The sequence below is a fragment of the Lichenostomus cassidix genome, chromosome 1 (assembly GCF_008360975.1).
Source record: "Lichenostomus cassidix isolate B80296 chromosome 1, HeHo_3.0, whole genome shotgun sequence".
Lineage (NCBI taxonomy): Eukaryota > Metazoa > Chordata > Aves > Passeriformes > Meliphagidae > Lichenostomus > Lichenostomus cassidix.
This window is the reverse complement of record NC_139479.1, coordinates 65,348,979-65,376,753: the sequence shown is the minus strand read 5'-3', so window position 1 is coordinate 65,376,753 and position 27,775 is coordinate 65,348,979. Positions and strand designations below refer to the sequence as shown.

Genomic DNA, 27,775 nt, shown 5'->3' with positions numbered 1-27,775 from the left:
GTTAGGAATCTACAGCCAAGTTCATGACTTTTGAAATTCTTGTGAAAAGCCTCTTAAAGCTGAGCAAATGAACACAACTCAAATATATACACCAGATATCTGCTAGGATGTGGTTTCACAACCTTCAGCCAGCCCACATGAGTGCTGCTCTCATGTGGCTAGTCACATACTAGCCTCCCACCACTGGCCAGCCCCCATTTTGTACTGGGTTTACTGGTTTGGGGATCCCAGTCAGCTATCTCTGAGTCCTGGTGCTGGCACAGGAGAGGCGAAGGGAAACACAACTGCATCTTTTGGCAGCACTGCAATCAGAACCCCAGCCAAACAGGAAACTGCTTTCTAGGATGCTGCTCTGTGTTGACAGCAAAGCTCTGGAGATTTGATCTGGATGAAACATGTTAATTATACCACACAAACTTGAGCTGGTAATAAAAATCCCATCTCTCTATGACACTGAACATTTGCATCTCAAAAATTATTCCGAGTTTCAGAACCAGGCAAATGTCTGCTGCATTTGTAATGACCACCACACCTGCTCAGAGATAGAGAAAACTATGAAAATAGTTAAAGATAAGCACAAAAATAAATATATTTAAGGGTCACAAGAATAGAATGATGGGAGAAATGCAATAACCATTTTATGCTCCAGATTTAAAAATCTAACCAACAAATAGCTTGTCCAAAAGACTTCTTTGAAACAGTTCAGGCAGTACTATGCCAGGGGGTCATATTAAAGTAAAAAGATCTATTATACACATACTTGACTTCAATAACATACCAGAAACTCATTTGTCTACAAATCAAATCTGGACTGAATATGAGCCTTGTGGGCTCATGAATTTTGGTATACTCAGCTATTTAGAGAAGTAATCCTTACACTCGCTCCCCAACTGCTGGATGCTCCTCTCTCTCCCAAAGCACTTTGCCAGGAAAGAAGCTTTGTCTACACAGACTGACTGGGGAGTGGAAGAAGGCTTCAATCTTTAATGCGTCTCTTGTTATTGGGCTGCTTTCCTCCATCCATGAACAACACCCCATTTTCCATGAACTTTCTTTTGCAACCACCATACTTGTAGGATCCTTTCTCATTATCCCTCATTTTCCATATTAAAAGATATTTCTCCCGCAAACATCTCTGCAAATGGTCCAATGATGTGTTGATTTGTCAAATAATGGTTAGGGATTGATTATAAATCTTAATGTACAGTGAAAAAATTACGAAGTGATTCATTGCTTAAGACAACATATAACTTCTAAGTTATATGCTAAGGCAGTTTGTGTAGTAGAGAGGATGCAATGCTCATTCATGCTTGAGTTGAGGCTCTGGAGAAAGGCTGGGAAGGTGCACAACAGAGCAGAGAAGCTGAACTGTAGGACAGAAGACTTCAGATTATTCCAGGAATTGCTTGGTAGAAACCAATGGAAGCCACCACAAAATCAAGCATCTACCCTAGGTCCCTCTGTATTAAGCAGCTTCTCCTCCTCAGCCCTATGCTCTGTTTTTCTGAAAATCGCTTATTTTTATTTTACTATGTTGCTGCTAAGATTAGGAATCTTTTGTTATGGTGACAATGTTAAGCAGGAGGTTAGAGACAGTTCCTGTCCCTATTACAGAAACAAAGTGTGATGCACATGCATTCAGAATGTTTGATGCAGAGCTAGGAACTGAACTGAAACTCCAAGGCCAGCCCACTTCCCTACTGGCTTTCCTTACTTCCTTCTCTGAAGGGAAGTTTTTATATGGCTCACTGAAACAGCTATTTGACAAACTCTTTTGAGACTTGCAGATCATTTACCTTCCCCAGTTTCCCTGTGAAGTACACCCTGAAAAAAAGCCCATCACATAGTGTCTAGTTTCACCTATATGCACTTCCTACCGACATTACCTGTCTTAGCACAGGCTGAGAAGCCCGAGCACTAGAGCTGAGTTTAGAAGATATATCCAGCAAGGTTTGTGATCCTTTTGGCAAAGATGGACAGTTTTAAAGGTATTTAGGCAGCTAATGATGCTGTTAAGCACCTAATAAGGCTTTCAGATTAATACTAGCTGCAGGCAGCTAACTACACATGAACATCTTTTACAATCTTTCCAAGAGTGTAAAGGTGTTTCTGAAAAGTAGCTACAGGAGTCCCACAAATTCCACACTGCCTCGCAGCAGAGAAGCCTAACCATTAGTTTACAGGCCATTAACTAGAAGATTTGATGTCTCCTGCATTAGCCACCAAATCTGTTTGCAAACAGTGTTGCCAGATAAGCATTTACTTCTAGTGCACCCTAAAGTTATCATTTAAAAACCTCTATAATCTCTAGTGGTTTTTTTCTGACTGGATACTCACTTTCTTTTTCTAGAGCAAAATTTTAGAGAAGCCCTAGGAAGAGGGGATAAACTTTGAAATAAAGTCAAAAGCTAATAATATTTGGAGATGAGGGACAAAGAAGCCTTGTAAAACTGCAAATTGCTTTATGGAGTGAACTTGCATCAAGGGTTAATCTACCAGTAGGAGAGAAGAGAACACACCATGCTTATTACACACATTTTAAACTCTACTGTAGGCTCACATGTTCTCAGTTACAATTGTTTCAAGGCACTGTAGTATTACATATGGTTTTCATTTTGACACTGCACATGCACAAAGCTTTTTTTTTCAGATCGTAATCCTAGCTTGCACTTGGGGGAACCTAAATCCTTCCCAATCCAAAATTTTAATCAGGAATAATGTAATATTTGGTATTTTCCCCAAAGCACCTGCTTCTGGTCTCAGGCAATTATGCAATACTTGCTCAATTTAGATTTCAGCATACAGTGTGCAGTACCAGGCAACTATTAGCCATTCCCAGCTGAAAGTCTGGAAGAGCATCTGGAGGGGTAAAAAAAGGCAGGGGGTCAAGGGGGTGACAGGGAAAGGAAGTGAAAGTTTCATGTATTTTTTAATTTTTTGAATAAGCATACCACTTTGTAAGCTGATCGTGATTCTTTCGTCTTTCATTTTCAACTGTCTGAGATAAAAGAGATTGGTATCATTTGGCATTTGAATGCTGGGAAAGTAGCCTCACTAAAATAAACAGCTTCTTGCCCTGGAGTTTTACATGAGGACCAATACAACAAAAGACATTATACATTAATACATTGCACAAACACTTTACTCAATACAAATATTTTTTTCTGACAATAAGCCCAAAACAAAGATTAAAAGCTTGTCTAAATATGACATAGGACTCAGAAGTCCTAAGTACAAGAGACCACCACTGTTCTGCAATATGGCCAAGATCAGCAGGATGTGGAAAGTTGTTAGTTTTCAGCTAGATCCTGTAGTTCTCCATGTACCTGCCAAATAATGATTCACAGCACTAGAATTCTCAAAATGTTATACAGCAATCACGAGAAAGCAACCAAGAGAAGCATAATGGTTTGATGCGTAGATCAAAGGCAAATCAAGGCTGAGTTATTGTAAAGAGATCTTTCCTAGATAAAACAACCTATTGATTTAATGGAGAAACATGATGACTTACATTCAATACACAAAGTAACAGATTAAAATGTTTCCCCCTTTCTAGTATCAGCAACTAAGAAACTGTAAACCAACTAATTAAAACTCAGACTCTAAAGATATACACATAACCCTTGTAATTCAACTCACAAAATACCCTCTAAGGATGACTATCCCAAACACCAGAGGCAGTGGCAGACACCTTGTCAAGGGACATCCAGCTGGCTCAAAACATTGTGCCATTCATAGCTCTTCAACACTGGGCTTCTGGCCTGAGCCAACACCAGCCTTCCAAAACTGTCACTTGCTGATGGTGAACAGAATCCAAAACTCATCCCTCCCAGGGACTGCCCGCAGCTGGCTTCAGCTCTTTCAGCAGTGCTTATTAAGATGCAGAAGCAGACACACCTAAGAAGGCTTCCCAGCATAGCCCCTGGGACTACCCTGCTGCTTACAAACTTCAGCAAACTCAGCCAGTGTACCAGTTTAGCTTCCTCTTCAAATTTTAAAGCACAATTTAAAAAAATCCATCAACTTCAGACACAAGGGCCAATGAGAAAAGGGAGCATTTTGTCTGAAAAACTCATTTCTTGCAATACTCCCCCTTGAAAACAACTGTGAATAATAAATATAACTTCCTTTTCAAATCACAGGATGGGCTCTTGCCACTGCTGTGAAAATATAGCCAAGCCTGTGCATGTTGAAAAGAAAACAAGTATCTCTGAAGTTCGGTGATTACTGCAACCCTTCTCTGCTCCCTTTCAAAGAGGGCACAAAAACTATCAATATCATCTGTCGATCCCTCAACCACAGCAGCAGGTTTGTGGGCAATCTAGAAGTGCTAGATTGAGTGATTAAACCCAGCAGTATGATACCCTATCCTGGTGCTTTCCCCCATACATACACTTTAATAAACTCTGGAAGCTGAACTAAACTAGACTTAATACCCCTAAGCCAACTTGGAACCCTTAGGAAGCATTCTCTCCTTGTGTGTGTTTTAACTGTCACTGCTATTAGATGTAGCTTGTGTGATTAATGAGCCAAAGCCATTAAGGCCTCACAATATATATTAAAAAAGTCCCAAAGGCAAAAATTGCACAAGTTTATATTACGGAAATAAATTTATGTCCTCCTGCCCCTTATCTTCCTGAGGGCATCCCAATTTACTATGAATTGTCTCTGTTAATCAGAATAATAGCTTAATAGCTTCATGAAACCAAATATTAGTTACTGTTTAAATAAAATGGTAGGAAAATGAGTAGTAGGTCAAAAGGTACATCAGCATCACTACATGATAGTTCAAAAGAGCAAGACCATCACTTACCTATATGCATTCATTTGGAAGGCTTGGTTTAAGGAGCTAACAGAAGGTCCTTTAATATAGAATAATACAGAAGTTCACCACACCTTTGCAGAGCCTTAAATAACAAGGCAGCACGCAGAACAGACAAAGAAAAAAATATTCTAAAATATAAATCTAAGGATGGCTCATGAGATTTTCATCAACTCATGCAGAAATGCAGGCAAAACAGTTTCCCCAAAATCCAAACATCTGAAGAGCCAGGCTGTGACTAAAGAAAGCATGAGTCCCTTTTCAGGAGCTGAATGAAACAGGTAGTTTTCGGTGCCTTTTTTTGTATTATACTGTCAACACAATATTATATCCTTAATTTCTTGTAACACAAGGCTCCACTGGACTAATCATTAAAGGCTAAAAAAGGTTAACAACCTGTTAAGTGTATAGACTCTGCCATATCACACAACTGATGTCAATGTCTATTAAATCAACAGCAATATTGTATGAGAGTAATTTTCTTTTAATGGTACATTATTTAGATCTCTAGACAGCAAGTACTGACAACTTACTAAATTAAATTCCAGTCACCTGCTGTTTTTTATTGGTTTTTCAGAAGAGTCTCAATTCTGCGATAACATTCTTCTGAATTACCTTTATGGGGAAATCTACCCAAGGAGATTTCTAGGAAGTTACTTATTTGGTCTGAATGCCTTTCTTAAGGCAATATTATTACTATGCTTACAGAATTTTCTCACAGCTCAGCTCCAGCACATGGCACAGACTGCAGCTCAGCTTTAGTTTTTTGAATTTTAAGATGTGCTGTGAAATAGTCATGGTTTAATTCAGTGTCTCTTTTTCTTCCCAGATACTTGGGAGGCAGTGTAAAAAGAGACTGGTTCTTACCTCAGACTGGAATGACTGTAAGCTTTGTTACGTTGCACAAACACCTTAAAACCATCATTCAGTTCCTTCCTATGAGACTGAATTATTAGAAAACTGGACTACTGAACAGAGGCACTCTCCAACTCTGGATAAAAACAAGAACACTTTGATGGTACCAAAAGCTGGGGGGAGGAATCAGGATAGGGCTGGCTGATGCAGTTTTTGTGCTGAGAGCTGCAGAGCTGCAGCCAGGTGGGAAGCACATCCTGCCAGTGTGAGCACACCAGACATCAGCAAGTTACATCAGCTAGAGCAGCCCCATCTCATCTAAGGGGCACAAACCTAGGTATTTTTTTCCAATTCAAGCCCTCTTCTGGAATAGATTCTTTCTGGCCATTGCAGAGCTAGCAAAAATATGTACTTCTTTAGAAATTTATATTCATGTGTGTATTCAGTAGCTTGCTCAATTTTGGCAATGTAGGCAATAAAGAGAGATGGAATATAGGACGTGCATTTTACATAAAACATTTGTGTGGACGTGTTGTATCAAATCAGGATTTTAAAGACTGTTATGTAAGAGGAGGAAGAAAAAAAATCTGCAGTTCAGCCAGGTTCTGTACAATATGCATGACTGATCTTGTTTACATAAAGATCTAATAATAATTCAGAAGGTAGCACTGACTTGTATTGCAATGTCATTTGCTGTCTTGTAAATGGTATTTATAACAAACTTCCTTATTAAATAAATATTTAAACAGTGATCACTGACTCTTCAATCAACCTGTCTGGCTGGAGATTACAACATCAGAGCATCTCCTTAAGTCTACAGCTCGAGTGCTGCCCTGAATCTGGTTCAAAAGGACAAGTTTAGGTCAAATACTTAATCTTGTTGCCTGGATTTTATCAGTCCTGCTATAACTTTTACATTAAGTATGTTTTAGTATCTAATTGATTTATATAAATTTCAGGTAAATCATGCCTCAAGTGACTTGTAAAGCTATTTGGGCAACTGCAAGTTATTGTAAGTACATTATGCAGAAAGAGAATTTAATGTTCCCCACTTAATAATACCCAAATGATTTTTAAAGAACACTGTAGGGCTTGTATCATGAAATTAAGTATCTGAAAGAGAGAGCAAGTACAAAGAACAGGCTGCTATTTATGGTATTCATTAAAGTATAGGCAACTTCCTCCTTTATTTTCCAGGGCACTCATCTTCTCTATTCAAAGCTTTCAGATTACAGCAAACTAGGAGCAAAAGGTGGTTGAAGACACTGTTTTGCCCTATGAAATACCACTATCACACCACTGGTTTATTCCAAACTTGCAAAATGCAGCTGGTTTGCTTAAGGTGTATGCCATACCTGAAATCTGGCATCCAGCTTTTCAAACAGATTATTAATTAAAGTTATTGTTCACTCTGATTTCCAGTAGTTTTATCTGTGCTCACTGCTCTGTAACTTACCTGACAAACATTCTCACTATGAAACAACAGATTATTTTTATCACAACAGCACAGGAAAGGTTTGAGCACTTCTGCACTTATACTAGAAACTAAAAAAAAATTAAAAATCAGTAATAATTGTGATAACAGAAGTCAGAGATAAAGCTGCACATCACTTAGTAATCCATCAAGTGGAGAGGACCATGGAGAGTCACCAACTTGGCTTCAGAGACTTAACTCCATTTTTTCAAAAAATGCATTTCTAAACTAAGCTAAATCAAGTCCACAAGAACTCTTGAAAGTTAGACTGTAGGCATGCCAGTTCACATAGGAGGGTTAGTATTGTGTGGCAAAGGACTTTTAAAGTGTCCAAAACCTAGAAAGTAATAAAGGTGCTTTTTGGCAACACTTATCTTAAGAGGCTGTACCTTGCTCAGTACTTGGGAAAGCAAAGTGGCTACAGGTAATGCAGCTTTTAGTCTAAGCCATAGAACTATAGGTGTTATCAAATTTCTAACTGCTCAGCTTTTCCTTGTACTTTGTAAGCTCCCTTGAAATTCAAGACTCCTGGCATTTTAGGTACAAAGGAAAACAACTGGTTTTGGCCTCTTTTCTTAAACACCTGTGGACAGACAATGCTATGAAACAGCTTTTCTCCTTCACAAGAATATCTGTATTTCTGCATATAACAAACTACTTTGTGTTATACTACTGAACTCTGTCTCCTTGCAGCTATTCAAGGAGCTATTCAAGACTGATTGACTCAAACCCCAGCGATGAGTAGCACTCATGTAACACTGTGCAGTCATGGTCCTTCATTAGGGAATCCATGAGAGGAGGCAGACTAGAGCTGAGCTGCAGATTCTATACCAAGATCAAAAGACCCGATTTCTGTATCTACATCAGTCTCCGAGGAAGTGTCCAATTCTCTCTCTTTCACAGAAGAGGATTTATTAGTATGTCTGTGTGTGATGTACAATATTTTATCCTGACTACCACTTACAAAACTAAAAGGCAAATGAGTATTCTCATTTGCAAATATTTGTATTATTTTTAACGAATTCCAAATTAATTTCTTAGTTACTTTGAGACCATGCACTCGGAAATTCACAGCCATAGAACTGACAGCAGGAAGGCAGCCTCAAAAATAAAATTTTACAGTAATGCAGAATCATGACTCACAATATGATCTCTCTGTCTGCATTCATTTTAGAGAACTGATGACAGGTGTCAGTTTGTGCTTCTTAAAAGAAAGATCAGATGGGAATCCAGATTGTAGTTCTACCAGAGGTCAAACAAGAATAAACTTTTAGAGCTCCAGAGAGCCCGGGGAGCCATGTGTCCAAGAGTTATTCTAACATCGCTCACTTTTAATCCTGTCTTTGCTGGGGTATGTAGAAGGAGAACATTTAACTGCTGATTGCAAGTCACAGAATTGGGACTTATTGTAAAAACAATTAATGTTTTAACCAGAGAATCACACAATTTACTGTATGGCTGGTTAAACTGTTCTCAAAACATTCATTTTCCAGTGCTTTATGTCTATGCAACTAATACATCTTTCCACAGGAATCCTGTAGTTGTGTATAACAGGAGGTTTGTGATGGCTTAATTACAGTAAAGAAACCAACACCTCAATTACACTTTTAAGAAAATAAAGTTCTAACAGTCAATATGGAGGCCACACTCCATGGAATATCAAGCTTTCGCTTCCACTACCTATTAGTGCCAAGAATGAAATCACTCTCTAGCAGTGTCCCTGCCCTTTGTGCAGCAGAAGCTGTTTCTTGGCAACCAATGCAGACAACTGAGTTGCCACGGAAACTGGAGAGACTAATTTATAAAAACTCTGAAACAAAGCAACTATAAAGGCAATCCTAAATAGGGTGGGTATATTCCATATTACTTCCTGCAGCGTTCCCACCATTAAGAGAATTAGAAATGAAAATACTAAATTACTAGCTGCAATTTTCATTATTTCTGTAAAATTGGACTTATACAGAGCTAACATTTCATTGCATCAGCAGCCAGTAGCCCATTTCTCCTTTTGGTTCAAGCTGGCAAATACACCTGAAGATTTATACTGCAGTTCAACAGGAACACTTTCCATTTCAGCCAGTGTTTTCTCTTTCAGGCAAGAGGGAGACTGAGGGAAAATGGCACAAAACAACTGTTGCAGAGTGTGCCCAGAATATCTGCACGCTAGATAAAACAAGTGTTAACACAGAGAAAAGGCAGAACAATGCTGTAATCATGGCTCACTTGAGTTTCTTATTAATTTGTAAATTTTAGTAGAAAATATTTTCTTTAGTACCTAGGTGCCAAAGATAGCCTTCTGCTGAATGCATTCTAACCACAGTTACATTATGTGTATGTGCACATGTGGAGAGCACGCTCAAGGCATACATTTTTAGCAGTGAACAAGGTGGGGAAAACCCGACCACATGCTGCATTTCCCAGGAAAGGAAACCAATATGACAACAAGTTCTCTCTTCAAAGAGAAAACTAGTTCATTCATCTGCCTAGCCAGGCAACTTAACTCCTCAGAATGATATATTCCATAGACAGAGATGAGGAGAGCCTGCATACATTTGCTGAGAGACTGCAACTCACTGATGGCAAGTTCTCACCAATGAGCACAGGATTGATCTTCCTCCTGCCATGCCTCAGCCCTCTCTGATTCACCATGACATCCCCACAGAGTTCAGGTTAGGTAGCAACTCTTTGTTTACTGACCATCTGACTTCTGCCAAACACAGCACCAGTGACAGGCATCCTGGCTGCCTCACTGCCTCAAGGCAAAAAGTCCACTTGCAGCACTGAGGGCAACAACCCAAGTCTATTTTACTCAGCCATAAAATTCCTCAAAGTGATTGGAACTGCTTGAAAATCTCAATTGCTCTTTCAAGTTTGACTTAAGCAGACCTATAGTTTCAAACCATAATAGGCAAGGACTTAAATAAATAGTCCACAGACTGTTTCCACGAGAAACTAAACCAGAACATCAGCAGTTTAAAAGAAAATGCATCCTCTTGATGCTTTCTGCAAATCAAGAATCAGTCACACAACTGCACTCATGCTCAGCTATTCAATGAACTGTGAAAGCCAGTTTTATCAGTGGTGATTATCACCAAGATTGTCAGGTGTGTAAAACACAGTGCAGCTAAAAGAAAGCAGCTGCTCTGGAGAAATGCACATTAATCCATTCTTGCAAATTATAAACAAAACCAAAAAGATGCATTCTGACTGCACAAGTCCAAGAGTTCCCTTAGTTTAACACCTTAACTATTATGTAAACAAATGAATTCTGCACAGATTCCATTAATTTTCATGGAATAGTGAAATAATTTTTGAGCTGTAAGGTCTTGGAAGATGTTTCTCTAGCATATAGTATTACACACCAAGAGCCTACTTTCCAACACAGACAGGCTCACCCTCAGAACCTGAAAAGTACTACATACAGGTCCTCCAGAGGGTTAGAAGTAAGTAGAGGTTAAAATTTAATTTTTATCACTTGAAGGGATGGTGCACCAAATATTGCCTATGAATTTCTCTCTACTATGCTGCTCTAACATAGATACCAAAACTTTTGAGTTGTCCTTAGAGAAATGCGGGAATATCAAACAAGACACAAAGAATTTGAGTTCTTTTAATCACGCATTGAGCAGATCAAATTCTCTTGACAGAAGCATAAGACAGCTGGATGAGTTTCTCACACATCTCAGAAATAGCTTTGTACTTCAACTGCTTGTCTATTCTGATGCCTTAAAGAGTCAGAGGCATTGTCACCTTAGCAAAGAGCCAAAGAAGGTGGGTAGCATACATTCTTTGCTTTTTACAACCTGTGTAAGAAGTTTTTATTACCCTGTCAGCTGTTAACTTTTTTTCACTGAAATACATCATTGCACATTCTCTGCTTCTTGAAGAGGTAGGTAAAGATATACTCTCTATTACACACTCCTATATTTTCTTCTACTGAAGCCACAGTCTGGTAATAAGTCATCTTTAACATCCCATCACCTCATGGAGCCAGTCAGTACAATTGCATCTAGATATCTGATAGCATTATACTTTGAAGACATTTTCCAAAAAGTGAGTGAAAAATCCATTCTTTACCACCTACATGAATTCAGTTTACCCACAGAAAATGTTGCATGTCCAGTTTTTCACTGAATTATTAATTTATTGGAAGAAGGCAGCTGTTGTTATAAACACAGTTTACTGCTTACTTTTACAACTTTTTCATTCCCAATTCTAAGAGACATCCAATGGATTAAGGATCCTTTCTTATTCTGAAACATTTTGGCCAACATGCATATGAACATGAGCCAGCAAGTGTGCCCAGGTGGCCAAGAAGGGCAATGGCATCCTGGCCTGGATCAGCAATAGTGTGGCCAGCAGGACCAGGGCAGCAGGGCAGTGACTGTCCCCTTGGAGTCGGCACTGGTGAGGCCACACCTCAAATCCTGTATCCAGTTCTGGGCAACTCACTACAAGAAGGACATGGAGGGGCTGGAGTGTGTCCAGAGGAGGACAATGGAGCTGGGGAAGGGTCTGGAACTCAAGACCTATGAGGAGCAGCTGAGGCAGTTGGGAATGTTTAGCCTGGAGAAAAGGAGGCTCAGGGGTGATTATTGCTCTCTACAGCTACCTGAAAAAAGGTTGTAGGCACGTGGTGGTCTTTCTCCCAGGTAATAAGTCTCTCCCAGTATTTTCTCCCAGGTAAAAAGTGATAGGATTAGAGGAAATGGCTTCAAGTTGTATCAGGGGACGTTTCAATTGGATATTAGGAAAAATTTCTTCACAGAAAGGGTTGTCAAGAATTGGAATAGGCTGACCAAGGAACTGGTGGAATCACCATCCCTGGAGGTATTTAAAAGGCAGTCAGGGACATTGGTTCAGTGGTAGACCTGGCAGTGCTGGGTTAATTGTTGAACTTGGTGATCTTAAAAGGCTTTTCCAACCTAAATGATTTTGTGATTCTATAGGTAGTAACAAACATTAGCCCAGTCTCTCTGAAAATAAGGACTTTCAGATTTTCACATGAGAGCAACGTGCTCCTGTATCTCTAGAGATCAGTAGCAAGTAGCAATGGTAAAATAGTGAGTGTGTTGGTGACAATTTTTTCCACAGCCCAAAAAGATTTCAGCAAATATTTTAAGCAAGTGGCAGATTGTTTTACTTTTTAAGTGACAGAGCAAGATCAGGGAAGAACCAACCCAAAATTTCCAACAACCTTTTCCTCTCTAAAGACAGCTGTACATGCTATGCCATATATGAAACCATTTCCTTATAAAGCCATCTGTCATAGTTGAAGGACTAGTCCAGATGGGCTTTCCTCAGTACTAGTTCTCAGATGAACCAAACTTCACAAATCTGAGGGAAATCTGACCCATAATAACAAGGGGTAGGGAGAAAATGGAGGGTGAAACAAGTAACTGGGATAGCACAGGGGTTTTTTCCATAGACAGCATCAACTGGAAGAAACAAAAAAAAAAAATTCTACCTCCTTATTTGTTCTCGAGAGAATTGATGTGCATGTTGGATTGTGAGTGTTTATGTACATAAACACACGGAAGAGCTCCAACCTGCCCTTCCCACATGGGAAAATTACAGAGTAGCACAGATTGATGCAGACATCTCAAGAAATGAAGCCTGAACTAACGCAAGGTCCAGAAAAAAAAAAAAAGTCTCTTTTAAGTGTAGATCAATTGTACCCTTGTTCAGGAAATAGCTACATTTATTGGGGGAAGGAAAGAAAAACCCCAAGCCAACCTTCTCTTTGCTTCCTTGCCCCTTCCCTATAGGATAACATCTTCCCTATAGGAAGAGAGAACACTATGAAGAGTACAGTTTGTTCAGCCTTAGTAAATAGCTGATGGTCTTGCTTCTCTGTAAAACAATTTAAAAGCAAGTGAATGATGTCTGAAGAAATTCTTCACAAAATTTTTATGAATGAGAGTAATACCAAAAAAACCTGGTTAATTTAGTTGACTATTCTATTGCAGGATGTGTCACAATGCCTGACACTTGTTAGCATTAACCAGTTGACTCAGAATGGAATTATTCACAGCACTTACATTTTTTTCTGAGAAAGGACGGCTGAGAACATTAAGCCTACAGAATATTTTAAAGTCATGCAGAACATAGATGCCTAAAGGGAAGAAGAACTCAAATTATGGCTCCACTAACAAGACAAATCAAAGTTCAGTCACCAAACCTTTTGTCTCCTAAATTTTTTATTCAAAAAATAAAAATTTAGCTTCACCTACAGATTCACCAAATTCACTTGTAATATGTCATAAATACTTGGATATATCACAGCTTATGTTGATGACAGATAACTCTCCAAATTACTTGTTATGTTTTTGGAAACGAAGGAGCATCTACTGTTCTAGGATCTAGAGTCATTCCTCTCTTCCTCCTGTGGGATGCATTACTTGGGATTTGCCAGGAGACAGCTGCTTCTTCCCCCCACAGTGACTACCAAGACCTCTTCTACTCCCAGGGCTCCTGTGAGTTTCACGGAATTGTAAATTGGTTCCTTTTCCTGACTTACATTTAATAGAAATTCCTGTGTAAAAGGCAAGTCATCTTTTCATGTCTCTTCAGTAGCCCTGTGCTGTTTTCTACAGTTGTTTCTCTCCATACTGCTCCTCTGTGCTGTATTTAGCTTCACTGTTGCAGTCTACTAGCATCATCTACAACAACTTTATATTGTCCTCTCTCTTTCAGTCTATTATCTACCCTCACAGAGGGCAATTATCTAGTCTTATGCTCAACATCATGCCCACTATTTAGCAATCACCAAACCTTTCTCTACATGCCTTTAAGTGACTGAGATTATATACTAATTTAGAAATGAATTATGTACACCTTGCTGAAGTTAAAATGTCTTGGTCTTATTTTCCATAAGTGTCCCATTTGTCTGTTATCCATCATTTTCTGCCTAACACTGATTAGGACTGCAAAGGTGGAGAAATGGAATCTTTGTTCTTTCTAATGCAGCACACACCCACTTCACCTTGAAAAACTGTTCCAGCTCTACTTGACAAGCTGAAAATGACTTGATACCTTTCCTTATCTTGGAGGTTTTTTGGTACTAAGTTTAAAGGCTTATTTCCAGGGAGTAATTTCAAATAATACAGAATAAAGCTAAGGAAAGTTGGTACACATTTTTAGTGAGGCTTTGTTCCCAAAGAACAGAAACACTTACTGTACAGACAGACTACCATTGATTTGGGATATAAAACCTTCCCACACACTCTACCTAGGTTATTCTGGGGGAGAAAATTTGGAGCTGTAAAGCTGCCTGTCACTTCAGGATTTCAGAATTCATGACAGACTTCTTTAAAAATTTTAAAAAGGGTAATCTTGAGGACTACATAATAATCCTAATGTTCCTGTTTTGATGCAGCAGCAGGAGAAGATGCACAGTTTGAAACTCCTGGCCAGGGGAGGAACTGGGAGCAGTGGTGAAGGGCCTCAACTATCCACCATTTTTTAGAGCACCCGCCTCCAATTTCAGTGATCATTCTGATTATTTGCCTATGAGTGAAGCAGCCCTATTAAAGCTTTCCTCGTCCTACAGTGGTACAAACTGACATTCAGTTGTTCCTCTCCTCCTCCTCCTCCTGTAACATTTAAGAGAACAGTTCCTACTCAATGCTGTGAAAAATGACTGGCATTCAGTTGGACTCAGCACAAGAGAAACCAGAGCTTGATTCTCTTTTCTAGGACAACCCTCCTCCATCTGCAGATGGAAAGGTTAGTTTTTTACAGGGATGCCACATTTAAAAGCTACTCCTCCTACAGTGTCATTGAAGACTTGCCAGAGAAAAGAAATTCTCATCTTTTCCTTCTCATCACCTCCCTCCCCCCACAAACAACCAAAGGATAAAGCACAGCAGGCTCTATACCAGGCCACCTCATTTAAATACTGCTGCTTAAATAAGATTTAAATCAAGCTGCAATATAATTTTGTTTGAAAGCATTTCTTAGCAAGGTGACATTCCTACAAATACCATTAATCTGTAACAACTCCTATAAATCTTTACCAGTTTGTTCTTTTGGTCCCATATTTAAAACTCAGTAAATGTTTTAAAACTGATTTTAGCTTCATAGCACTATTTCTTGCTCATGTCTTAATGAAACTGTCTGATTAAACAGAAATTCAACTGAATCACTTTTTGTCAAGAACAAAAGTTCTTGAGTAAATGTATTCATTTTAACAAATACTTTAACTCAAAATATCACACATTTACTACTGGAATACCTATAAATGATTATGAAAGGGTTTATTTCATTTCAGTCTTCTGTTATAGGAACAAAGCCCCAGAGGGACTTTACCTATTGCTTGGCATGTCCAGACTACATATATTGAATGTTCACCTCAAGTTTATTTGCTGTTAAGTTCAACCAAAAAAAAAAAAAAAAAGTTCAAGTTCCTCATCCTTAGCCAATTAGAATAGCCCTGTTCTTCCTCTTTCATCCCTTAAGATACTTTTTCTCTCTCAACCTTTGCTTATGGTATTGCCAGCCAATCACTGCTAATACTAGTCAAAATATCTTTACATAAGATACAGAAATTTTAGCTTGCCTATCTCTGATACAAAAAAGCAGATATGAACACTTGCATTCACAAGGATGCTAATCAACTGCACAACCTCTAAACACTTCTCCATGCATGTTCTCCCAGCATCTCATAGCAATGCAATGTTCAACACTTACTGCATTAAACATCTTCATGTCATACTTACTGCTCTCTCATCTGGTTTTTGTTCCTCTAGTTCCAACAGGCCACTTGATTATTCTTTCCTACATTAACTGCTTCATATTTGCATTATTAAATTTTACACTGATTGCAGTTCGTGTTCCTAATTCACCAAGATCACACTCTATTTAAACAGATTACTCCAGAGTATTCACAATGCTCCTCAATCTGCCCCAGAACAGATGTGTTCTGGTTTAGAAACTGAAACATCCAAATATCTTTTTTTTTTTTTCTCTAAGACCTATAGACAGCCTTCTTTTTCAAAAATGTACAGGACAGTGAAGGTGCTGGAGCTCAGGAGTATTTATACGTAGCAAGAATGAAACAAGTACAAGCGCATTTCAGACAACAGTATGGGCTACTCAAATGACAGGAGACAAAAAGAATACCTTTTTGTATTCCAGGTGCTCTCCTAAACCAAACTGCATAGGTGTAAACCCTGCTAGCACCATCATACCCACACAGGGGCACTGACCCTACACAAGCTCATGTAGCTATAGTAAAAAGTGGATGGGAAAAAAACCCTACTCTGTCTCAGAATCAACAAGTCCATATATGGACTTTTTTAAAGATCATGAATTTCTAGATTTTTAACCTTGTTATTCTTAATCAGCAAGACAGAATTGTAGCATGCATGAGTTAATTCTGGTGTGAACAGGGGGTTTCTCATTATCAGTGCCTAGTGTGCCAGGACCATGCCCACAACACATGCGTGTTACACTCACCTCCCTCTCAAAGTTATTTCCTCACCAAGGAGCACGCAAGTACACCACTTAAACACTCCACATACTGCATTAGCTTTAACTCAGATTTTGTGTGGGCGTAAATGCAAACACAGATTTCATACATGGGAAACAGCAGAAGGTTAAGAAAAATCTTGGTTATAAGCATGCAGGATATACTAACAGAACAAAAGAGCTGGACTACCGAATTAAGATATGCTCAGGAAACCATTGCACATACAGAACAAGCTCCACAGAAGGCACCATTTTTCAGAATTTGCTAGATTTTAAAGATACAGGAGTTGTGACTAGAAATCAATACGGGAGATAATAATGAAATACAAGAAGAGAACTTAAAAAAATCAAAGAAAGTTAAGGAGACTCCTAGAAAACCTTCAGAAACTGACAAATGATTCAGAGGTTTATCAGAAATCAAGAAAGGGAACATGAGACAGCAGGATATTTCAAGGACAACTAGAATAAAGGAAGAGCTAAGGTTTAGCTTCTGGATGCATGGTATATAGCAGCAGCTGCGGTTTGCAATTCAAATTAATGCAAAACAGACATATAACCTGTCTGCAGGGGAAGGCAGGTGGAAGTATTTTAAAGAGCAAACACTCTTCTATTTAAAAAGTCAGCATATCCATTTTAGGCAAAGTCCATCTTCCCTCCCTTTTAATCAAAGGCATTCTACCCTGGCTATTCCACAAGATGCCCCCAGTTGTTCCCTATTGCCTGGCAGCTTTGAAAAATCATTGCTTATACCAAACCAAAAAGATAATTAAAAGCAGCTCAAACTGAGATTTCACTCTCTATTCACTTGATGAGTAAACGTCTCTTACAATTTTAAGCTATTAAAGCTCAGAGGAGTTTTATTGAAAAGAAGTTTCTGGGATTCAACATTTAATGGAAAACCAAATCACTAGAATAACTGATTTGGGAGAGGCAATCAGCCTTAACTACTTAACATAAGTTTTATTTTCAGTAACATCCCGCTCTGAATTCAAAACCCTGTAAAGCTTTGCCACTACCAATGGGAGCATACTACAGTCTTCTGCCTTCCTTTCTGAAGTTACTCACTTATTTCTGATAATTTCACACCCATTTGTGCTCATTTTTGTGTATGTGCAAAGTACCATGTCCTATCCTCAAGTCTCCAAAGACTTCTTTGCTCTTCTGTCTGTAACTTCAAGGATTCAGTCCTCTGGAAGAAGCTTGATTCCCTTCCCAGCATCTTTCTCAAGCAAAATCATCCGCTTGTAGCAGGTGGTCTGACAGACTTCGTAAGTTTTTTGGGGTAAAACCTAAGAGAAAGTACTTCCTAAAATTTAAGAACAATCTATGTGATATACACCTCCTATACCATTAACCAGTGACATCAGGAAGACAGTTTCAAAAAAGTTTGATTTACTTATAAAAATCTAAGCCATTTTCGGAATCTACAGCCTTCATTCAATACAATGGAAACATTTTCACCTAGTGGTAATTGTATTAGTTTCTAAATCTGATTGAGTCTGGACAGTCTGCCCTCATGAACTGGCACACAGTGCTGGGGACATAGATTCAGAGGAGATTAAGTCAATACTTCCTACAAATTAGTTTCTGGCTTAAAGAGAAATGGAGGGGGAAAGAGGCAGAATACATGGTACATCACTGATTTAACATTACATAATACTGTTGCCCCGATAATCATCTCAGTCCCACTTCCAAAATTCACAGCAGAAATCCTCAGACACATTGCTAAGAATGTGAATTGCATCTCCAAGTCCTATACACAGCATTGTATATTGTATATTGCATGTTCCTTAAATGTACCGAAATTTAAGGAAGAATCCTTCTAGAGGTAGAGACCCGGATTCATCTTGAGTAACTTCATGAGCACCTGAAAAGTATGTCATTGCCCTAGACTTGCTTTCTACAGAAAAAAAATCACAAGAGACAATTCCAGACTAACTAGGTTGAATATTCAAAAATATTTGTGTTTCTTGCCACTCACTACAAGCAACAGCAAAGTGTACGGCTTAACAAGCTTTAAAGTATTGAACATAATATGTTCCACAGTTTACTGCAGTTTCAGAAAAGAAACTGGTTTCATGAAAACTTAATTAGAAAAACAAGATACAAAATTGGGCTGTTATGACTGTTTCCTGCACTGCCAGTAATTTTTGAATTATTTTGCCAGCATCAATTACCTTTTGTAGCATTGGAAAGAACTTGGTTCTCATAAATGCAAGGATTTGTTTTGAGAGAAGAACACAGCTAGTGACAGAAAATTTATGTAGTTTGCCCTCTCAGTATTCATCATGCACATAAGAATTTTCTTCCACTCAACTGTGTGGCAAAAGGTGTTGATTAGAAAACTAAGTGGAAAGAAATATGCAAACAAGGACATACTTGCACTAAGTCTCAGGTAGCTCAAACTTGAGTTTGATTAAGATATTATCCTTTAATTTGTTAACTTATTTCAAAAGAGGCACTGCCAAGATTTTCCTCCAAGTGTTTGTGTATGAATTCAAGGCCCAGCAATCCAAAGATAGAATTATACAAAAATGCTTACATTGAGAAAGGAAATATTTAAGTTCTTATAAGCTACATGCAGTATCAAAAATTTTTCCTATGAATAGTATAATTTAATTTCTTAGGAAAGAAACATGTGCTACAAAGAACTGTGAGATGAAAATACTGTTTTTGTCCTTAGATGATGCTTAGAATTCTCCTAAAGGGCTACAAATTCTTAATCCTCTTGTAACAACTGGTTTTAGAAGGAACAGAAACAATCCAGCAAAACCAACATCCATTATGCTTTTCCACAGCATTATTACATCATACCACTTAAGAGAAAGGAAATACCCAACAAAAAAAAAATCATTACTAACAGTAACAGCTTCAGAGAGTACAAATAAAACCATCCCAGTGAACACAACCATTTGTCAACATACCGTAAAAACCTTCAAACTATCAATCTCATTTGGCTCAGACAGTCATGAGGCAGGGGGTGAAGAACAGAAAAAGTTTAGGATGACTACTGTCTGAAAGCCTCACAAAAAGGTTTCAGCTGCTCACAAAGAACTTATTTGGTCCCGAGGATTGTGTTTTACTGAGCAGTGGAAACTCTTCTCCATGGCCACCATTAATCTCATGCCTATCTCCAAAAAATGATTGCACAGCAACATCAGAGAAATCTGCAAGCACTTTTCCAAACTCTCTTTCATGAAACAATTAAGCAAAAAACCCACAAACTCTCCCCAACAAGAGCATACAGTTGAGGATGTTCCCATTTGGTTTTCTTCTCCTTCCCCAATAGTCAGTAAAACACAAATCAGAATTTAACTGGATAATTAGCTATTCTTGATTACATTGTAAATTTAAGCAATAAAGCAAAGTCCAGATGTAGAGGAAAAGGATGTTATTCTAAAAATGGATAGCTCTGAATGACCACACCATCTCCTTTCCACTGAGAAACACTTCCTCACATTTATACAAATACAAAACTCCACCTTGAGGAATTAGAAATTACTCTTCCTTAAAAAGGCTTCCGACAATACATAAACTCTCTAATGAGTAGCTAGAAATCTTTAAAGACACTAAGATCAACTGAGGCAATATTAAACATATTCTGAAGCAGGTATGGAAGTTTTCAGTCACATTTAATTAATAACAGTTCTCATTTTGCACAGCACACAAGCCACTCCAAAGGATGCAGAAGATGGCGTCTTCTCAATTTTCAAAGTCAGTCTACAGTTCCTGTGAGATGCCAGTTAGCAACCATGGAAACTCCTATTGTGAGAAGCTTTTGGAGACAGAGCAACACAGTTGTCAGTCTCAGCTTAATAAGAACTGACCCTAGACAAATGAATCAACACACTGCTTTCAGTCAGGAATGGGCTTCTGTTCACTCCTTCACAGAGGACTTTATCTGAGTAACAATTAAAATTGTTAGTCAATGTCAAAACATGACAACGAAAACAGCCTATCCAAAAACACGAGAGTTCAAGGACTTCTCCCCTAACACCAGGATAATACCAATGGGCAGCAAACCTTCTACCCTAGCACAAACAATTTTGAACCAGTTTTTTATGCTTTTCTCAAAGTACAGTCTAATTTGGAGTGGAAGTCTTCCACTTTTCTCAACAGTTATCATAAGAACATCCCAAGACCCCTAGAGCCCATCATAACTTGCTGAGACAAGCAATTTTTACTCATTGAATTTTTTTTGTTTGATTTTCAAACTATCATGTCTTCAAGAAGGGGCCTTTTCCTCAGTATTGAGAAAAAAAATCCTCGTCTTTTTAATCCTTCCCCAAAATCAGTTACAAAACACCAAAGCCAGAAATTATACATCTTCCAGAAGAAGGAAAAAAAAAGAAGATTTTGATTGAATATACTGGAGGCAAGAAGGAGGGAAAGTGAGGTGCATTACAAGCTGGAGAGGCGCTCTTCGGGTTTTTGGTTTTTTTTTTTAATGTCTCTCACAGCTACATAACATGGTGGTCTGTCAGCATTCCCCAGACAGGGCCTAAAATTCATGTCTAAAATAAGCAGCACAGGTGTTTTCTGATGGGTGTGGACTTCCAGCATTCACATTAGAAGCCCTTAAGGAAAGAACAGCTTGTGCAGCATAAGCACAATGGGTCTCAGGACCCCAGATGGTAGTTCGGTAATAAAGTACCACCACAAGAGCTATTGCTGCTCTGTTAAAATGCTTATGTGAGCTGCAGAAGTCATTTTACTAAATGTTTTCTCACAACTAGTCAGGATCTGCACAGCTACACCTCACAGAGAATTAATTCACCATGGTTCTCTGGTCAATCAACATCACCCATGTGCCTGTGGCTGGCAGGGAGTTCCAAAGCCTTCCACAAAAGAGAGAAGATTAAGTTACTGTGCTGAGATAAAGAAGATAAGATGCAATCCACTTAAAATTTTTCCTGTTTTTCAAAAATGTGGACAATAAGTGCTATTTTGAGTGGATGGTAGCTACAACTGAAGAACAAATAAAAAGAACATGCACAACCAGTCACCCTTAAAATTAAATGCACCTTCTACATTAAGAGTGGAATTGATTACAAATGCTGATGTGAATCAAAATGACAGAGCACACACAAAACGAGTCACTTGATGCACATTAATTTTATTTTGGTTAACATTCATTTGTCTAGATTGCTGTACAATACACACTACCCAAATGCTGAGAGGTGAGAATGTCATCTTGTGAATGATACCTACCTTCATTTATGTAGGTGTTTCTGTATCAAGGACAATCCAGGTCTAGAGAAAGACATTTGAGATGTTTAGTATATCCTACAAAACAGTACACTTGGACAAGAATTTACTGTACAATACAGATGTTATTATCTGTTTTTTACTAGTTAAGAACAAAACCATGAAAAAATACATGCTCATTTTAGGTGTAGGTGCAAACAAGGTGCTTTTGCTTTCTTAATAATGTATTTTCTTAGAACAGTAGTGTTCCTTTTTAAAAACCAACACACTGTGTGTCCTCAAAAAAAGAAGTCCACAGGAGAGGGAGTTCATGTGCATCGTAACATAGCCAGTTTATAGTGGGCTTTCACTAAAAAACAAAAATATATTACACTCAATGAAGAAGCTTCAAGCTTTTCAGCACGGTGATCATCTCCTTCCTTGCAGCCACAATTATTTAATAGCTATTTTAGTGGCTTAAGGCAAGGTTATCGAGGAACATCCAAGCCTCACACATACTTTTGTGAAGAATACATCTAAGTAGCTGTGGCTGCATTTCATATCTGTATAGGTAATTTGAGTTGTGAAAAAGTATTTGTTAGGGAAAATAAACCCAAACAAATAGTGACTTTTATTCTGGTATTTCTGGCACTGACCATTTATCTGTCTGGAGTGAAATCAACAGCATAATGCACAAACTGCAAAATAATTTGCATGATTGCTCTTGTTACACTAAGCAAACCACCTGTTCAAATAAGCAAGTCCTATTCTAAACCAGATGTTTTTTCTGCCAGAAGCAAATGGAGGATGTACAAGGTAACAAAGCACTGTTGTCCAACCTCTGGTCTTGGTCAAAACATGTAAATTGCAAACATCCTGCACAAATATACACATCATAACACTTTTAAAAATGATGCTGTTTCACAATATTGCTGTTAAATGTAACCTTGCTTAGTTTTCTCCCATTTTAGTCGTTGTTATTCTAGAAGGGCACAAGGCAAACAGAAAATGGGAAACTGAGCTTGCAACAAAGCAACTGGGCTCTATCTCCACATGCAGCTTGTGTCCTCAATGTCTGCATTATGTCCACACACTGCCTTTTAAAAGGCCATTTTTTAATGCACACCAAACTAAAAATGCCACCTTCTGTTAAGGAAAGGTTAGAAATCAAGCTGGAACAGTGCAGCTGCAGCAAAGCTAGACATAGCCATGGCAAAGTGTTTCTTCTCTGCACAAGTATGTGATAATATTAAGGGTCAATGCTGACAATATCTTTTCATGAACTTAAACATTGGGCTAATCTAAAAAAATGAGTAGTGCTCATAGTAAGAGCATGTCCTCATTATCTGTATTCCTACAGGCAGCCATTACACCTACTCATTCTATTTTTATTTTCCTTACATAGCAAAGTTGGCACAGAAGACACCTCAAGATCTCCCCCTGGAAAGCTTTTGATTTTGGCCTGTGCTCATAAGACTGTTAAACACTTGTGAGACTACCAACATCTTCAGATGCATCAGTGTGATATGGGGAGGTGATTCTATTTCTTTCTCTAGAGTACAAACAGCACCAGACCCTTGTACCAGTAGAAATTAAGTATATCCATAAAAGTATACATAAGCTATTCCAGACACAGTGTGAAACCTATCCAGCTCTGAGCGTCATTAATAATTAAACTGCAAAAGGATGCTAAATGCAGGCCATTTATGTGCTTTATGATCAGATTGCAGTTGTGTATTGTGCCCCTTTCAGCACAAATTAAATTACATTCTGAAGTTTCCAAAACCTTGAAGTCAAAATACAGATTCTGATGTGCTATAGGGAAATGCAAGTAAGCCACTAGTTTCCCTGTTTGTAGTAAGGAGAAACACTTTTTTTAAAAACAAAGCTAAAGTAATGCTTGAAATCCAAAGCCAACACCTACCCAATACTGGAAAACTTCAAGTTTTAGTCCCGAACTTCCAATGACCCAGTGAGACAATATTGGTTAAATTTGTTGGGGTTTGGTTTCTTTGAGGATTGTTTTCATGTGTGTATTTGTGAGTTTAGCTTGCTCCTTTTTCTGGTTTTGGTCTTCCCCTCATCATTTTCTTCTGCTATTCCAACATTAAAAAGTTGAAATGGAGTTCTAAGAAACACTCACAAAGCATCACACGCACCAAAAATAAAAATCAAAACATCACAACTAACAAGGCTGTTGGAGGAAGAGTATTAAGATCAGTTTTCATGTGTGTAGTGTCAATATGGGACAACCAGCTAACTTGGATGCCCAGTTAAGACTCTGACTCCTGCTACTTTCTTGTTATTAGCCTGAGGCATCTAATGATAGAATCCAACAACAATATCCATATCACACTGTCCACCTGCACTAACAATACAGTGGACTCATGTCAGTTTTTTGCTACGGAAGGGCAATTCCAGTGTTGGCCTCATAAAATAACTTAGAAGAGATGACAGTACAGAATAGCCTGTCTCCAAGTTATATTCCCAAAGAATGATCCCAGGAGAGCTTTATTCTCTTATCCTTACAGTAAATTACTTTTCTTGACTTGGAGCCTTAAGATTTTATTGCTTTTTAAGTTAGCTATGAAAGATTTAATTACAGATTTGTCAGATTTAGCCCCTGAACACAGGCTCTTCCAAAACCTTCAGAGCTCCAGCAGGAGTCACAGTAGAAGCTCCCAGCTACAAATAGCACTGGAAAAATTTTGGATTTTCCATGGATTTCCTCCCAGTAATAATTCACAGCTTGAGTTTAGCAATAAAGAAACCCATCATCGTGTCCCCAGTGCCATCTGGGAGATCAGGCTTTTGGCAGAGAAAAATGGAGCAGCAATTGCCTGGCAGCACAGGAAATCAATGACTTCCCCACTCAGGGCTGAGCAACAGGCTGCTCCTGCTGAGCACCAAGCCATTCACTTTCCTTTCTGCCAGCAAAACTACTCTGTACATGCAGACAGCCAAGTCTCTGTTACACCTGCAGGACACTCACAGCCCTTCCTCTAAACCCTGACCTTACCAGGAGGGTTAGACAACAAGCTACACAATTCCATGTGTACATCCAAAAAGGGAAGGAATTTGGAGATGGCAGTCTCTTGGGAGAGCTTCTGGACATGAGGGTTTCAGGCTACAAGGTATGTAACAAATGTCCCAGTACACAACTGATTTAAGATCAAGTCAAAGCCCATGAGCTGACAAAGGATTCAACTGAACTATGCCAACAAAAGGGCCAGGAAAACCTGCTCTTCCCTTTCACCCCAGCAGTAGGATAATACTAGATAATTTCAGGAATTAGAGCTCTAAAGCAGGTGTAAAGGGTTTTTTTGTTTGTTTGTTTATTTTAAGCACAATCATTAAAGGGGAGTTTCAATTACAAAAAGATAAAAGCAAGCACATTATCCAGGAGACAACACTGGCATCCTTCCAGGCTGCACTTCAGAGCTAAACCACAGTTTTATTTACCTATACAATACAAAGCATACGCACCCCTTTTTTACTGAAAGGGTTTGCAGGAACTGGAATAATCATTCAAGATCTTCTGTCAGTGTCATAGCAGAGACCACCACTGACCTCTGCAGCTTTAAAATCTCACTCCTTCCTCCAATTTACTAGCCTTAGTGCTCCCTGGAGCATGAGGCAAGGTAAGGAAGGACAGGAGTTGAGAGCTTCCCCTGACACATGCTTCACCTCTGCTGCAGACAAAAAGAATTTCACACCCACGTTTTGCTCCAGGTCAAAGTTGCCAACAGAGTCACAATAAGGAGATAATTATAGGCATGTACATAGTCACCAAGAACTGTACTACTGTGTGTAACTGGTGTCAGAGGTTACTGATAAAACACAGCAGATGGAAGGGACTTCTGGTCAAGCCAGACTTGGCCCCGATTTGAACCAGTACTCTGAATAAGCAGCTTGTCCTTTAAACAGCCCTCTCTGAGCTCAGAGGGTACTGCTGTAGCTGTTTCCAGGGCTATGCCTGCACATCAGCCCCAGTAATGCAGATATGTTAGGACATCACCAGATCCAGCTGAGCATTTATTTAGCTGTATCAAGCATATTTGGCAGCATCTCCCAACAGCAACACTGTTTGCTGCGTATCTGTGAATCATTGAACCTAGAATCTGTAGAACACAGCTATATTACAGCAGAAATATCATGGTCTCTAGCAGCTTCTAGCTTCTCAGGGAGACTTCTTCAGTTTAATAAGTTACATCTCTAAATGCAAATATCTGCCTTATTTCTCTAGAGTCACCATTGCTCTAAATCAATTCAGGTCACGCTGAAATTAGCCTTGCCCTTCACCAGGTTAAGAGCTTCTCCAGTTTTGCTATAATTAATACAAGTCCATAGACAGATTACAAATAAAATGAAAGATGAAAAAGAAGTAGGATTATTCTGTAATATTTTTTTCGTATCCCTCTATAACCACGTTCAGTAAGAAGCCTCTCAAAAATCTCACTCTGTTACAATTTAGTAAGTCAGCAAAAAAGACACTGCTTGAAGGTATTTCACAGAAGAAGTAATATGAGACAACAAGAGACTCAATAAATGTGAGCACCACACACAATCCTACCTGTTTTCCTGCAAAAGGGAAAAAAGCTCATTAATTTTCTAAGCTTGCACCTTCTTCATTGTCCATTTTAGGTGCAATAGGATTCATATTTTAGTCACTCTGGGCAGCAGTAGGTCTGCATTTACCATGGTGAAACGTGTCCTCACTGTTCTTACAGTTTACAGAAAGCCAAGTACAGTGACTCATAAAACTGCTGCAAGAAAAAGCTGAAACAAGTTAACAGAATGAGCTTCTTTTAACTGACATCCTTCATCCTACATTTCCGGCATGCAGAGCCAAAACCATATCACACTTTCAACTGAACAGATTTAGAGATATTATTTCTCATAAGTGGCAAGACCATCACCAAGGCCAAGTAATGCGTCATGGTGATCCTGAGCTGCTCTCAGATCTTAAGTACACTATAAGCAGTAGAAGGCCTGGCTGTATGGTCTAGAGCAAATGGGACTGTTTTCTACTAATGTACTATTCTTTTCCTCTTGGAAAATTGTATTTTCTTCATGCTGAGAATGGTCATCATGAAAATTCTTACCTGTTTTCCATCTAGTGTGTACAAGCGTTTAACCACCCCTGAATCCAGCTTGATGGCATCAGTTATATCAGTAAGAACCTGTTCAAACGAGTGTGCTGTCTTCTTGTTGAGCAGGATCCGGACTGCTTTCCGTGGCTTCACTCCGCTCCTGATGATAGTGACCAGTTTAGGCCTAATGAAATCCTTATTCTCTTTTGCATCTGGAGTACCTCCTTTAGCAGTGGCAAGAGATGGCACTGAACGAGAAGTAGAAGTTGTCTTAACATTCACTGACCAGTTTGGGTTTACATTCTTTGTGTACTCCAGTTTCTTGAAGGGTTCTATGGAACCACAGACATAACTTTCCCCTGTGGAAACAAGAGCAGAAGTCCAGCAAGTCAGATTGGAGAGGGAGAGAAAAAAAAAAAGTGCAGGAAAATACAAAATCAAATTCTTCTCAAATTATTAATTATTCTTATAATTCTTGATCTACAGTGCATAAACTATTAATCTCTTCCCTTCTCAGATGCTACTGACGATAAAATAAGTTATCTTTTAAAGATCACTCTTCAGTTAACCATTCATGAAATGCTGTTACAAAAATCCTTGAAAGCAGCAGTTTTCTTATCAGAAAAACCCTATTTTGAGTGGGGATCACTGCTGTCACTAAACAGAGTAAACAGTGTGCATATTTCACCAGCTGCCCAGCCCCAGCACATTATCACAATACTCCCTCACCCTCTAAGCTCCACTCCTAACGAAACAGCAGACCCCAAAGACTTTGGAGGAAATAATAAAAATATTACCAAAAAAGACAGGCTACAAATAACTTTTTATAAAAAGGTGGATGAAAATGTCATTGGAGATTTGTTAACATTTAAT

General features: G+C 38.7%; 1 protein-coding gene across 3 annotated transcripts in view; it reads right to left on the bottom strand.

Annotated features, from left to right (window-relative positions):
- DCLK1 (doublecortin like kinase 1) overlaps positions 1-27,775 on the bottom strand; it is a 235,346-nt gene that overhangs the window by 194,989 nt on the left and 12,582 nt on the right. For all 3 annotated transcript variants that reach the window (XM_085061514.1, XM_085061508.1, XM_085061498.1), the window contains exon 3: positions 26,915-27,261. In XM_085061514.1, the coding sequence (XP_084917640.1) occupies positions 26,915-27,261 (347 nt within the window). The remainder of the gene's footprint in view (positions 1-26,914; positions 27,262-27,775) is intronic.